At 49.2% G+C, this 15,159-nt stretch overlaps 1 protein-coding gene across 3 annotated transcripts in view; it reads left to right on the forward strand.

Annotated features, from left to right (window-relative positions):
- Grk3 (G protein-coupled receptor kinase 3) overlaps window positions 1–15,159 on the forward strand; it is a 107,949-nt gene that overhangs the window by 73,290 nt on the left and 19,500 nt on the right. For all 3 annotated transcript variants that reach the window (XM_075983386.1, XM_075983394.1, XM_075983403.1), the window contains 4 exons: window positions 3,668–3,746; window positions 5,262–5,392; window positions 8,679–8,773; window positions 11,619–11,726. In XM_075983386.1, the coding sequence (XP_075839501.1) occupies window positions 3,668–3,746; window positions 5,262–5,392; window positions 8,679–8,773; window positions 11,619–11,726 (413 nt within the window). The remainder of the gene's footprint in view (window positions 1–3,667; window positions 3,747–5,261; window positions 5,393–8,678; window positions 8,774–11,618; window positions 11,727–15,159) is intronic.

Consider the following 15,159-nt stretch of genomic DNA (forward strand, 5'->3'; position numbering starts at 1 on the left):
TCTTGAAGTAGATTGGTGCTGCCAGGAGCAGAGTGTCTCATTGTCATGAAAAGTCCAAAGTTATTAAAACATTTAAAATGCCATATTCTATAATCTTTGAAAGATATGAAGAATGCCTATCTAAGATATATCTATGCACATCTAGAAAATCTTAACTAACATGACTACAGACTGATGATTTTCTATTAACAAGCTATATATATTACATTTTAAGTGAACTACACAATCACAATATCTTAATCAGTAGCAGAAATATGCATATACATATAACAAAGTTGACCTTAAAATCCATACCAATGCAAATTATTCATACCTATATCATTTCCCCCTTTAAATGTAAAAGAACGTTTATAAACCATATTTGGGAACATGGGCGCAGTTTTTTCTCTCCAAACTGCTTCCTGCTGAATGGGGGCGTCGTTAATTAGGTCTTTCTTGGTATAACCTGTGTGCTAGTTTCATCTCAGTTGGCAGTTGAGCAAAGCAATTTTCTGAAGATGTTCACAGCAACCCTTCAGGAGGACGTGGTCTATCATACCAAATCGGAATTGAAGAAATGAATAGGGTCTCATCCTCTGTGAAAACAAAATAAGAAACTCCTTTCCAAAGTATCATGTCCTTAAACCCAAATTCTGAAATCGTAATACCCTTACATCCATTCTGGTTTAGCTTGGCAGCCCATGTAATGAAATGTCTCTCTGTACTTAGCTCCTTCACAGTCAAAAATTTTAAAGAAAACACAATGTACATAATCCAGACTCTCTGTGAATTTTCCATCTTTACGCGGCTTATTTTTATTTATATCTATAACTATCTGTACTCTGTCTCTTTAAAGACTTTACTTTTACTTTTTTCTTTTTAAACCATTAACTTTATTCTCTATATTCTTTTTCTTCTCTCTCCCAAGCCTACGTACATTCATCCAACAGTGTGACTCGTTTAGCGGTCTGAATCTGTCCTATTGTGAATCTGCAATTTTTTACTATCCAGGAGCACTTTTGATTTGCGCCTTTAAATCACTAGGCGCTTAAGAATCTAAGCTGTGACATTCCTAGGTTAACTTTTTGCTTTTTGAGCTTATATCTTTGACCTGGAATAACCCTGTAGACCAGGCTGTCTTTGAACTCTCAGAGATCCGCCTGTCTCTGCCTCCCAGGCATTGGGATTAAAGGCGTACACTACTATACCTTGAACTCACAGAGATCTGTTTGTCTCTGCCTTCTAGGCACTGGGATTAAAGGCGTGTGCTACCACACCTTGAAGTCACAGAAGTTTGCTTTAAGAATTTTAACTTTTAGTCTGCATATATTTTTAACACTGTAAATCATTTAAAATTTTTCTTTGTCTTTGAATCTCTTTACTGTATCTCTCTCTGTTTTTCTGACCACAAGAGCCTTTAATTTACCAAGCAATATCAGTAGGACTGAAGGCATGGCTTTGCCAGCTAGATCCAGTCCATTCCTTAACTTTCCAGCCTCATGGCCTTTCAAGGTCCCTGCCAGCCAGCGAGCTACAACAGATAACACTCAAGTCCTCTCTCAGTAGCCGGCCCTCCTGCCTCAAACAGTCAGAGTTTTCCCTGGCAGGATGGCCCAGAAAGCCAGCATTTTTAAACAGCGCAGCTTTTTTCCTGCTACGGCTGAAAACCGAAAAGCATGCGTTCAGCTTTTCGTCAACACCATTTAAGTGTTTCGTGGCAGGACCTCTTAATGAGCTGCAGGGTTTTGCAGCTAAAGCTGAGTCAGGAAAATTTCAAAATGGAGGACGTACCATTTTGTGCTAGCTCTGGGGCTACCAGGTAGGAGCGGCACTCAGCACTTTAATTCTGAGACTGAGCGTGCAGCACAGAAATTCTTTTCATCCAAGTTACATCCAAATCTAACACACAGACACTGTGCAGTCTGAAAACACGTCTCTGTATGGCGGCAGGAATCCGCCATGCTCTTCTGCCTGCCTAAGCCTGATTCTGCCTTCTGCCCAGGAGCAGGCGGGGAGCTCTGAATCATCGCCACGGTCTCAGAGCACTCTCCTTCCAATCCCAAGCGGGAACACAAACATAAAGCCAGAGTTTGCACTGGCGGCACAGCCCCAGGAAGCCATGCTTTGAAATGACACAGCGTTTTTTCTGCTGCTGTTGCCGAATCAGGAAATCTCTCTACAGCACGCCACCAACAAACAGCAAAAATCTGTGTTAAACTCTCTCTCCATTATTTTTAAGCCTTCTCAGGTTTTTTAAGTGGGTTTAGCTAGCCCCATGTCTGGGCGTCATTTGTAGTAAGTGATGGGGGAGTGTCATATATCAATCTGTTGATTTCCTTGGTTAAGCAATAAAGAAACTGCTAGGCCCATTGGATAGGCCCACCCTTAGGTGGGTGGAGTAAACAGAACAGAATGCCGGGAGGAAGAGGAAGTGAGGTCAGACTCCACAGCTCTGCTCTCCGGAGCAGACGCAGGAGAGACGCCATGCTACCTGCTCCAGGGAAGACGCACGCCATGCCCCAGCTCCGACCCAGGATGGACTTAGGCTAGAATCTTCCCGGTAAGCGCACCTAGGGGCGCTACATAGATTATTAGAAATGGGCCAGAGCAGTGTTTAAAAGAATACAGTGTCCGTGTAATTATTTCGGGCCATAAGCTAGCCGGAGCCGGGCAGGGCAGGTGGCTGGGGTTTTGGGGACTCAACCCCGTAGCCCCACCGTCGCCCCTATTACTACACTATGTATGTGCACATGTATATATGAGTGCATATATATGTAATGTGTGTGTTTATTTTTGCTTGTATATATGTGTATATGCATGTGTCATCTGTGTGTGTGTATGTTCACCTTATGCAGAGGCATGGGGATACTTGTCCATATGTGTGCCGGTGGAGGCCAGAAGTGGATGCTGGCTTAATCTGTCGCTCTGTACCTTGTGTTTTGAGACAGGGTGTCACCCTGAACCTGGAGCTCACTGACTTGGCTAGATGGACAGCCAGTGAGCCCTAGGGATCCCCTTGTCTCTGCCTCCAGTGTGTGCTGAGGTGGGTGCGGGCATCTGGACTCAGGTCCTCACGCTGTGCAGCAGCAGTGTTCCCACCAAGCCTTCTCCCACATCCGTCTGTGACTTTCCTGGCTGTTTTTCACAAAGCGTGTCTGTACTTTAGTCGCTGTCAGCCTGTCAGCGCTCATTTCTGTTAGGCTTCTGTGGAATCCATAACTGATTCAAGGGACGTGGACACCCATTTACTGTTACTCTGTCAGTCACTCTACAACATAGGTTCCACCTTCAAAAGCTAATTTCGTCCTAATAGCACAGACGCCAGCCACCCTCTTGTTCGGTTCTCCTGCGTTCAAAGCAGAGATTCAAATACATAGTTGACTGGACAGAACCCAAACCATGGCCAGCAGAGGTCAGTGGGGCAGCAGCGTCCGTGATGGCTCTGAAGAGAGCAATGCCAGGTTGAGTCAGGGTGAGAGAATGTCTCGAGTTCAGCTGCTCCGATGGCCTGTGTCTGTCTGTCTCTGTCATCAGCAGGATCCGTTGCTCCATGGTTTCTGAAGTGACCAGTGCATGTCACACTCAGGGTCAAGGAGAAGGAGTAGGAGTCTGCAGTGGGGTGTTTGGTGGTAGGAATGATTTCTGGGGCTGCTTCTGTTCTTCTCAGACTTGTGTTCTTTCTCTCTAGGACTGCCCCTTCATTGTCTGCATGACTTATGCCTTTCACACACCAGACAAACTCTGCTTCATCTTGGACCTGATGAATGGTAAGCAAACCCAGGGGTTCAGCCGCAGGGAGAGCTCTGTGTGGCATTCATTCTGAGCTGGTGGCACCCAGGCATGCTGGACTCTGCGAACCTGTCCCATAATTGTAATCTCTTTGTAATTTGGAGGGCATCTTTGCCCTTTGGACTTCTGTAGATTCATCTTCAATATTGGCTGTTATTTCTCTCTCAGCCTTGCCGTTCTCTCTCTGGGAAGCTAGGTCTAGAAACTCCTCACAAAATTAATCCTGGCCTTGAAGTTTTACCTTCTGGACTGCAGCTACCCCCAGGCTTTAATTAGCTTATTTCGTGGTCTCAACTCTTGGGAATGAAATATCTCCCAAGCATATAGGCCAAACACAGGCATGCATTAAGAAGCTGGCTTTCCAGGACTGGTTTGTGTGGGTCCTGCCTTGCTCCTCTGTGTTTCCGATGTCCTCAGGACTCTGCGTTCATCTTTGAAACATGAATGGTCACCCCGAAAACACACAGATACAAAATGTTCAGCTGCGGAGACTTTCAGCGCGAGGATGTGATATTGGAGCACTTGGAGTATTTTTAGGAAAAGCTGACATGAAAGATGAATCATTCAGCCATTCAGATTCTTTTTATTTTTTTAGTTCCCTTGAAGTTTTATTATGTTTTGAGTGTTTGATTTGAGCTCAGATCTACCCCCAAAATAGGAAGAACATAAGGTCAGTAATGAGCCAAAGATGCCAGCGCCAACAGCGCATGCCTTGCAGATCCTGTGTGTAGATAGGCAGAAGGGGGCAGTGCTCATGGAGGCGTGAGGACAGAGTGGCCCCTTCCCTACCAGGGCCAGGCTGGTGGAGGCTGAGCTGGCCCACTGGGAAGAGCTTGGAGCCCTTAATTTAGTGTCTCAGTACATGTGCAATGAGGGCAGAGGTGTGTGGAGTCCAGGGCAGCAAAGTCAGCCATGTGACAGACTTTATCATACACCTGTCCCTGCCCTGGGCCTTATGGACTGTCCTTGAAGCAGTGCAACTATTTCCTTTTCCCAACATTGTATTTTGAACAATTCTAAAGTCAAGGCTAGGGTAACAGTTTTATGAGGTTTCTTGGATACCCATCACCTAGGGTTTTCCAGTTACACTTCACTGGTTTGACAGCATCATATCCCCCTCCATGGGACCAGTGTTGAAGGCTTTTCTTTTCTTTTTTCTTTTTTTTTTTTTAAAACTGTGGACTATTGAGGCTGTCATTGCTTTGGAACACTATGTAGGTGGGTTCAGTTACTAGGCAGGTTTAAATAATCAGTGGTTCAGCTGGCCCATGCCTGGTGGTATAATTGGTAGCAGAGCCACCAAGCCCCTAATGGTGGCTCCATCTCATCCACTTGAAATTGTTTCTATAATGATCAAAACCTTTGATCTGATTACAGAAACCAAAGACAGATGTCAAGGCAAAAGGAAGAGCCATTCTGTTTTGCTCTAGCACCCTCCTTCTTTAGGGTGACCCCATCTACTCTCAGTGAACATTCTGGGTCTCTGGTTGCAGGGGGCGACATGCACTACCACCTCTCCCAGCACGGGGTGTTTTCTGAGAAGGAGATGCGCTTTTATGCCAGTGAGATCATCCTGGGTCTCGAGCACATGCATACACGCTTCGTTGTCTACAGAGACCTGAAGGTGAGGAGGATTGGGGTGTGCCCACAGCAGGGATGGTACTTATGGCCAATCCCCATTGTCATGGCAACCTCAGTGCCTGCTAAGGTGCTGGGTGAAGTTCTCATGCTAGGTCCAGGTGTTACACAATAAAGGAGATGCTAGTTGGTATGTTTGGGGCATTTCCAACTTCGTATATAATCATGGTTTGGTTGATGCTCACTAAGGAACAGATCTTATCCTGCTGGTGGGTCAGGGTTTGAGAGGGATAAAGACAAGCTGTGGGCCGAGATAAAGGATGATGGAGTCCTTGCTCCTGTGAACAAGGCTGCTTGGATGGAAAGGGGTGGGTTGTGGATTGCAGCTCAGTTCGTAAAACTTCCTGGGGACAACTTGTTGTCCCTTACTGAGCTGAGATTGACTACTGAGCTATGGTCAAGTGCTTGGTGCTGGGGTCTCCATGCAGGAGGGAATATGGGTGTGTCCATGGTGACACCGTCTTATGTGTGATGCAGACAGAGAAGAAAATAAAAGGGACTGAATTAGTCAGGGACTCTATTTCTGCAGTAAACCTCCATGACCAACACCAACTTAGGGAGGAAAGGGTTTGTTTCATTTTATAGTTTGTAGTCCATCATGTAAGGAAGTCAGGACAGGAGCTCAAACAGGGCAGGGACCTAGAGGCAAGAGCATGCAGAGGCCATGGAGGGGTGCTTGTAATGGTCTGCCCTGTCCCTTTAAGAGATAAGCCCTGCCCACTCTCCTCCCCTTGGATCTTCCTTCCTCTTTCAGCCTGCAATCTCCCTCCTTTCTGTCTCTCTCTTCCCTCTCCTGAAGAAGTAACTTCTGCTTCTCTCCCTTCTCCTCCCTTCTCCCCTCCCCCTCTGGTTCTCTCTCTCTCTCTCTCTGCTTCTCTCTCCCCTTCTCCCCCTTCTCCCTCCCTCTCTCCTCACCCTCCCTCCCATAGCCCACTGAGTAAACTCTGCCCAGACCCTCTCTCCGCATGGTATGGCTATCCCTCTCTGTCTCTCATCCGCTGCAGCTCCTTGAGGGACTGGCTGACCCACCGAGGGCTCTCACCTGCCACGTGGCTGCCTGCCTGGTATCCACTGCCCCTTGTGACACGCTGCCCGCTGCCGCCCCTTGGTGACCGCAGTGTTTTACTTTTACCATTACAGTGCTGCTTACTGGTTTATTCCCCCACTGCTTGCTCAGCCTGCTTTCTTAGAGAACCCAGGGCCACCTGACCAGGGACGGCACCACCCACAGTGGGCTGTGTCTACCCCATCAATCACTAATTAAGAAAATGCCCTACAGGCTTGCCTACAGCTTGATCATATGAAGGCATCTTCTCAATGATGCTTCTCTCTTCTCAGATGACTCTAGCTTGCGTTAAGTTGACAAAAGCAAACAAACAAAATCATCCAGGGTGAGCCCCCGACAGATGATAGACACGTGTGGGATGTCTCAGTAGCAGCGAGAGGTGAATTGTCAAGGTGGCAGCTTACCAATAGGATAAGAGAACGCCGAGACAAAGTGCCAGTGGCTCGTCTCTGTCTCTGTCTGGAGTGGTCGAATATGCAGTGGTCTGAGATGAAGTCCTGTTACTTTCTCCAGGGCTCTCTGAGACGTTGTGTTGCTTGTTTGAGACAGGGGTCTCCCTGTGTGTAGTCCAGGGCAGCATGGAACTCGAGATCCTCCTGTCTCAGCCTCCCAAGCTGTACCAGCCTGTCCTGACGCTGATAGATCTAGGAAGCAAAATGCTATATTTTGGTTTTGGGCACATAATTTCTTTTCCCCGAATACTTCTGAGAAGTTGAAAGTGTTCTTTGTGTTAAAGGATTACTCTCTTAGCTTTCTTTCATGCGTGCATACAGAAGAAAAGATAATTTTTTTATTGAACTAGAAATAACCAGATGCTGGTGGGCTCATGGCATGTTAGCTGTTCATGAATTTTATGAGGAACCAGATACATGCTGACAGCTCACGGAGCTGCTGCCCTGTGTCTTAATTTAGACCCTGGGATGGCTTTTACCCATGTCTCTGCTGTGTTTGTTTTCTAAGCTTTTTAGTAGGCAGTGATGTTATTCAGTTCCCATTCTAATTGAATCCTAGTCACTCATGATTATTCATGCTTCAGTATTGTAAGAGCTTGCCATTATTTTTATTTTAGTCAAAACAATAGGTGCTTCACGGCAGAAGGCAAAAAGCTATTCCTGAGGAGACTGTGGTTGGGTGTGTTGGGGGCGTGGCCTTTGTTTCTGTGATTGCTCTGCCCAAATCTAATGTGGATGGAAATTGTCCCAGTCACCTCAGAGTCAGGATCAGACCGTTTTGGCCATTTGCTAGGGCCCTCGTCAGCGGTGGCTGTTCATCAGATTTAGCATGAAGCTTTGGGATGCTCCCAGTACTTGGGTCAACAGTTGCACATCTCTGCAAGATCCCTTCCTTGTCTTGGCCCTTGAAGCCATGTTCTCTAAACCTCGTGGTCCACAGATGACCTCCAGAAGCCTGTGCACCTGCTCCCCATTACTAGGATGTCCATGCGGCTACACCTGAGCTCTTGGGGTAACCCCATTGCTAGCATGTCCCTGTGGCTACACTGGAGCCCTTAGAGTAATGGGGAAGACATGCTTCCAATTCTATAGTGGGAACCCTGCTGCCCCCCCCCCACTTTGGGTGTCATTCTCTGATGGGGTTGGTGTAATGGCTAAGATAAAATTGCGCAGTTCCCTGAGGGGCGGCAATAGGCCATAAGGGGTAGCCGGGTCCCACCACCTGAGGCCTCTGTGTGTCCCAGGAGGGTGGGAGGTGGTGGGTGAGAGACCTTGGTAGGTCAGCATGGAAGCCGGTCCCCACAAGGAGCTGCAGTGGGTGAGAGATGGATAGGCATGCCATGCAGAGAGAGGGTTTAGGTATAGTTTATTCAGTAGGTTATGGAAAGAAAGGAAGAGGGGGAGAGGGGAGAGGATGAGGAGAGGAGAGGAGGCTGCAGCCACCTCTTCCAAAGAGAGACAGGGCAGAGAGAGCCCAGGCTAGAAGCAGAAGGAAGATCTACTTGCCTCTGTGGATGGGGGAAGGGTGTGGGCGGGACTTGTCTCCTAAAGGGACAGGACAGACCATTACAGGGAGGGCCCTTTGTCCGCCTTACAGCTCCTTCCCACTGAAGTCAGCAGAGTGGAGCTGTGTTCCTTGTCCTGCTGGCTGATTTGAGAACACAGAGTTCCCCATGATGACATAGGGATGCCCTGTGGAGGTCATGTGCAGCTCGGTTGTCTCCTGGGGACTCTTGAACTTCTTTTTCTTTCAGCCTGCAAACATCCTCCTGGATGAACACGGTCATGTGAGGATATCTGATCTTGGTCTTGCCTGCGATTTCTCCAAAAAGAAGCCGCATGCCAGTGTGTGAGTAGCGTGTCCGCTGCGTTTGCCGTGGTCCACAACGTGGCACCTTTGTTCAGGCAGCACACCTGGCCACAGGTACCCCTGTCTCCCGCATCAGCTGCATTTTCTCTGTTGTACTCAGTGTCAAGGTGGTGGGAGTGGAGGTAAAGAGCAGAGTGCTTCCTGTCACTGTTTATGGGGACAGACACGGCTCCTGGGGAACTGACCCTGCTTGGGAAGGGGTCTGGTTCTGAAGAAGCTGAAGGTCATGCTGCCCGTGGAATCTGAGCAAGTCAGCTCACCTCTTACCTTCAGTCTCTTCTGTAAAGTAGAGTGAATACATTTTTACCTCATTGCCAGAGTATGTGACAAAGCCCGTGCCTGAGAGTGGCATGTGATGCTGCCCAGGATGCCCCCGGGGAGGGCTCAGGCCGGCTTCCATCTCTGTCTTCTGTACTTCGGGAACTTCAGGGAACCAGCCACCTGCTTACTCACCGTTCAGGGCTTAACACAGGCCGTATCCTAGACTTGAGAGGTGAACCAGTTGCTACAGCCCACAGTCATCTCTGAGGACTGGGAGCTGCATTTAGTGGTGGCAGAGCTAAGTTCAGGTGACCTGGCTTTTGGCCACCTCTAGATAAAAGCCTTGCCCTAGCTCTGAAGAAGGGTATGCCAGTGACCACCTCGAATGCCCACTTTCCCTTCTAGAATGTCTCCCCCTGGGCCCATGAATGGCTCAGCAGAGAAAGCTGTTGCCACACTGCTTGACCACCTGAGTTCAATCTCCAGGCTCCACATGAAGGGAGGGAGGAGAAAACTGACTCCCATAAGTTGTCCTGTGTCCTCCACACACAAGCCATGGCCTGACACACATGCACACACAGGCACTAAATAAATACGAAAGTTTCTCATTCCTAGCGCCGAGTCTTCTACAGTTACATTTCACCATCCCTCTGAGCAAATGTTCTCTCTACCCTGAGTTTCATTCTGTGTGCAGAATAAATACAGGCCTTCCTTTTGTGTAACTAGATCTGAAGGGGTGGATTTGCGGTGCTCGATGAGGGTCTGCTTTAAATGCAAACTGCCTTTGAAAGCGCATTGCTCCGCTGTTGATACATGGATGGTAAATGTACAGTTTCTCTAAGCAGATGCTCTTTGCCCGGAAACTGTTGCAAGGCTCTGAGAGCATCAAGGGTCTGCCCAGCGGGCTATCTGCCCTTCCCCCAGGCAGTTCCTTGGCCATAGATGCTTTTGCATTTTTAATGCCACCCCTCTTTGGCATGCTCTTGTCTTCAGTTTACTGTGGTCATTGCTAAACATGAGTAGGAGATTCATAAGGATGCATCTTCCCAGAACTCAGCTCTGTGGCATGGCATAGTTTATCCTACTAAGCTGGCCGCCTATGTCCTGAGAGGCAAATCCAGTCCACATGGAGACCTGCTGTGCCTGCGTCCGGAAGCACTGTATTTTGAACAGTGGCTTGGCTTCCTTTTTCTGTCACTGTGATAGAATACTCTGATAACAGCAACTTAAGGGAGCGAGGACTTGGGTTGTATTCCAGGTTATATCGCATCACGGCAGGGACATCCTAGCTGTGGACCTGAGGCAGCTGGGCACATCACATCCAGTCAGGAGAACAGTCCCTGCTCTGCTCACTTTGTCCCTTTTGTACAGCCCGGGACCCAAGCCTAGGGAATGGTGCTGCCCACTTTTAGTGTGGGTTTTCCCATCTCAATGAACTTTAATCAGTTCAGACCCAGGCATGCCCAGGAATGAGTGGTCCCTCCCAGGTATTCCAAATCTGTGTGGACAGTTGACACTGGCCGTCTCAAACAGCATTCACAAAGAGATCGGGCTGAGAAGTTGGCCAGGCTCCTGGTTTAAATACTGGCATCACTTCAGTACAGATAAATGTACAGGGAGCATTGTGACCGTGGGCGGCGCCAGTGAACTCCAGAGTTAGTGGACACCTGCAGAGCCATCTACATCAGCTGGTTTGATTTCTCCTGGAAGATGTCCCTCCCCTCCCAAATGGTGGTTCAGTCACGGATAGCACCCCACAGTCACCTCAGAGGGCTTCCAGGCTATCTAAACCTCAGCTTTCCCAATAAGCATCTTGGAAGCCCTGGCAGGGGCCTCCTCTGTTGCTGGCATGGCTCTTTTGATCTTATGCTGGCAGCTTGTGGAAAGCCAGGCCTGCCACTACCTGCCAGCACCCATTTCACGTATTGTGCAGCTCCTTCAAGCCTCCCCATGGGCTCCAGTGATCACCCATGATCCTTACTGACTTGGGGTTTCTGAGTGAATCCTCAGTGTGCGTGAGCAAGTCAGCAGCACTTACCCTAAGGCAGGGCATGATTTGAACCTTGCCACCTGCCCTACGTGGCTTCACTTCACCTCTTGGGCCTCGTGATGCTGAGCCATGGCCATACTTGCGTTCCCCTCAGCACCTCTTCATCCTCTCATCGACAGAAGTCAGTGAGAAAGAGAACAGCTATAGAGCTGCAGACAGGGGCTTTCCCAACATTCTTTTTGATGGCGTCATAGATCCCCCGGGTCGCTCAGGCTCATCTTGGGGCACAGTGTATGTACCTATGGGTCTTCACAGACACCACCAGCCAGATCAGTTGCATCAACCCTGGCGGTCCACGGGGTGATAGATGGCCTAGCCAAATTGCCCTCATCCTCCTTCCCTTCCTGTGTGAACTCACGATCGCCTTCTGCAGAGCACTCAGCATAAGGCGTGTGCTCAGGCCATGGTGCATGCTCTCTTCTCCATGCTCAGCCACTGCCCTCTCAACACGGGGCGGTGTCCTCCTTATTCCAGAGTGAGCGTCCTCCCGTGACCATCTCCTTCCCTCCCCAGGGGCACCCATGGATACATGGCTCCGGAGGTGTTGCAGAAGGGGACACCGTATGACAGCAGTGCCGACTGGTTCTCCCTGGGTTGTATGCTCTTCAAGCTCCTGCGGGGGTGAGTGGAACCCAGATGTCCTATCCTGGGGTGCTTGGGTCCAGTGGAGCTTCCTGGGCTGAGGTTAGCCCAGTGCAGAGGGCTTGCCTCATGTGCAAGAGACCCTGGGTTCCATCCTTAGCCTGGGGGTGGGGAGAATATTTATAAATTACTGTCTTGATGTCATGTTAAATTGCACAGTGGCCTTTAAGCCACACTGCTGCAGATGACGGCCATGGTGGCTCCTCCTTTTTTTACTCAGGCCAGCTTCTATGCTGAAGACTCAGAGTTTAAAACTTGATGGCTTCATCTTTTTGTCCCATGCCATATGTCCTAGGTACCTTAAGCTAGGACTAAGGTAAAATAAGACTAAATAGAGCAAACCAAGAGGGCTTTGGAGCATTTCCACAGTAAGCCGTATTCTAGAACTATGTGGAAGTATTAAAACATGGATGACTGGAGAAGGTGGTGTGTGCCCCCCCCACAAATGACTTCTCATGATTCCGTTCAGGAATCAAGCATTTGGGGAATTCTGGAGAGTGGGGCGGGGGGTGCCAAAGTAACCCTGCCTGAAAAGTTGGCATTTCTCTGTGAGCCTGCTAACGTCTCTTGAAAGTTGACCTTTCTACTTGACTGTATCCTAAGCTATAGAGACACTGAGTTGGGCAGCAGGGAGGGGATGATTGACAGCTGACACCTTGTGTGACTTTCTAGATGCTCTAGCTGGTTTTAAGTGGGAGCTTGTTCTAGCGGAACCCAACTGTACTTGTCATTCTCACTACAGAGGTCCAAGAAAGATGCCTGTCCCTGCTTCCTGTCTCGATTTCCCTCATATCAGTTGCCCAGTAGCCTGTGCCTACAGTCTGTTGAGGGTTCACTGCACCCCTGGGAAAACTCATAGGTTCTGCTTAGTACATTTGAAGAGCTGTTGAATACCATAGTCTCCCAAACTTGGCTCCAAGTACCACTCACTATATCCTTGATGCTTCTGTAATCCAATTCTGCTGCGCCCATCGTATTCCCTGGGGATCTAAAATTGTATTACCGCTAAGAAAGTCAGGTCTGTTATTCTGTAATTACATTACCAGTACCATGTCGGTGGAGCCCAGGCGCCCCTTATTCCTGATCCCAGGACTAGCTGACCTGATTAGAGGCTATGCAGAGCGAGTCAGAGGAAGCCATTTCCCAGAGAGGCCCCCTTCTGTCCCCACTACAGTCCTTGCAGGTTCAGGGAGACACCCAGCTCCAGTCGCTGGAGACAACAGGGCACAGCGGAATTGGATTACGAAAGCATCAAGCCAAACTGTCCATACGAGGGCCATCAATAAAGGACCCCAGGGAAACGGTGCAAGCCCGAGAAAGATGACTTTGTGTTTGAAAATCGGGAAGGGCTTGTCTGATTATCACTTCAGTCCTATGCAACTGTGATTTGCCCCTCGTGGAGTGAGTTTAGTTTTACACAGCTGCAGTTCAATTTCTAAGTCCTTCTGAATAGGGAAATAGAAAGTACTTGGTGAAATCCTTCCTCTCCTGGGGCGAGAAGTTTTTGTCACAGACCTTAAGATTCCTGAGGATGGCCCCAGGGACAAGTGTGGAGAGAGAGGTGAGAGAGATGGAAGCCAGAGAGTGGGCACAGGTCAGGTGACCAAAATGCCCCACTGCAACTCTTCAAAAGGGAGTCTCATGGAAGGGCTGCTTTGGGAGGGGGGCATCTGGTGAGATGGCTCAGCACAGAAAGACACCTGTCATCAAGCCTGGGGACCTGGGTTCAATCCCTGGGACCAACATGGTAGAAGGAGAGAACCAACTCCTCAAAGTTGTCCTCTGACCTCTACACATCTCCCCACATGTATGTGCATGCATGTGCTAGCACACATACACACATACACACACAGAGAGACACACACACATACACACATACGCACACACACATACACACACACACATACACACACACACACACACACACATGATGGAGGAAGGTCATTGGCTAATAAAGGAACTGCCTTGGCCCATTTTATTGGTTAAGACATAGGTAGGTGGAGTAAACAGAACAGAATGCCGGGAGGAAGAGGAAGTGAGCTCAGACTCCACAGCTCTCCTCTCCGGAGCAGATGCCTCAGAGAGACGCCATGCTCCCCGCTCCAGGGAAGATGCACGCTATGAAGCTCCTACCCAGGATGGACTTAGGCTAGAATCTTCCCGGTAAGACCAGTGCTATACAGATGATAAGAAATGGGCTAGTCCAGGTGCGAGAGTTAGCTGAGGAAAGGCTAGGTAGAAATGAGCCAAGCAGTGTTTAAATGAATACAGTTTGTGTGTTGTTATTTCAGGGCAAAAGCTAGCCGAGCAGGCGGCCGGGGTGCTGGGGATGCAGCGTCGCCACTCCATATTACTACACACACACACACACACACACACAGAGAGAGAGAGAGAGAGAGAGAGAGAGAGAGAGAGAGAGAGAGAGAGAGAGAGAGAGACAGACAGACAGACAGACAGAGGTTATATCACCTAAGAATCTGTTATATGTGTGGCCATGTAAGCCTCTTGCTTCTCCATGGCCAGTTCCCGGGGTCCCTGACTGCTGACTGCCTGAGCTGGGGAGGAGTCTTGGCCTAGGTGGCTAGTGAGCTTTGATGCATCCTCCCCGCTGAGGTTCAGCGCTCAGACCACTATCTCCCATGCTTACTCAGAAGCCCTTCCAGGGACTGCATAGCACTAAAAGCAAAGAGCAGGAAATTAGTTCTGACTCCTGTGATTTAAGCTTGATAAACATTTATTCAGTACTTAAAGCACATGAGGGCCTGATGCAGAGGAGGATGGGAGGAGGGCTTCGGGAGGAGGGAGAAGGAAGGTAAAAGAGGGGGAGGCTCCCCCAGAGGACTGGGAACCGGGAAGTGTAGAAGTGTAGGACCCACTTCTGGTGTGACTGAGTGGGGTGACTTTGTGTGGGAGATGGGGCTCTCAGGATGGAGACGACGTGGTGGGGACAGGTGCAGCTTGCCACAGGGGCCCACTGAGTGGTAATTACTGTCTCAAGTAGGGTATGTTAGCAGAGGCAATGCAGACCTGGGAGGACCTCCGTATGCGCTGCGGAGCATGGCCTTGTTTCCCGGTGTCAGGGACTGGGGGATTTTTAACAACAGGATGACAAGGCCTTGTAACCTGCAGCAAAATGATTCTTGAAGCCACCTGTAGTGTAGTGGGACAGAGACATGCCTGAGCTGCAGCAGGAGGGGATGTGAGGGACAGAACAGTACTGTAGAGTCAGCGTAGACAGTGCAGGGACATCCCGTGCACCTGGATGAGGAAGGACAGCAGTTCACTCTTGGGAGGGTGTAGTCAACAGTGCTTCAGGCAGAACTAAAGGTCACAGGGACCTTTCATGAGCAAGGCCCCAAGGTGGGTCTGCAGAAGGAGGAACTGAGACTAGAGACAGGGTTCAGGGGTGAAG

The sequence above is a fragment of the Microtus pennsylvanicus genome, chromosome 1 (genome assembly GCF_037038515.1).
Source record: "Microtus pennsylvanicus isolate mMicPen1 chromosome 1, mMicPen1.hap1, whole genome shotgun sequence".
Taxonomy (NCBI): Eukaryota; Metazoa; Chordata; class Mammalia; order Rodentia; family Cricetidae; genus Microtus; species Microtus pennsylvanicus.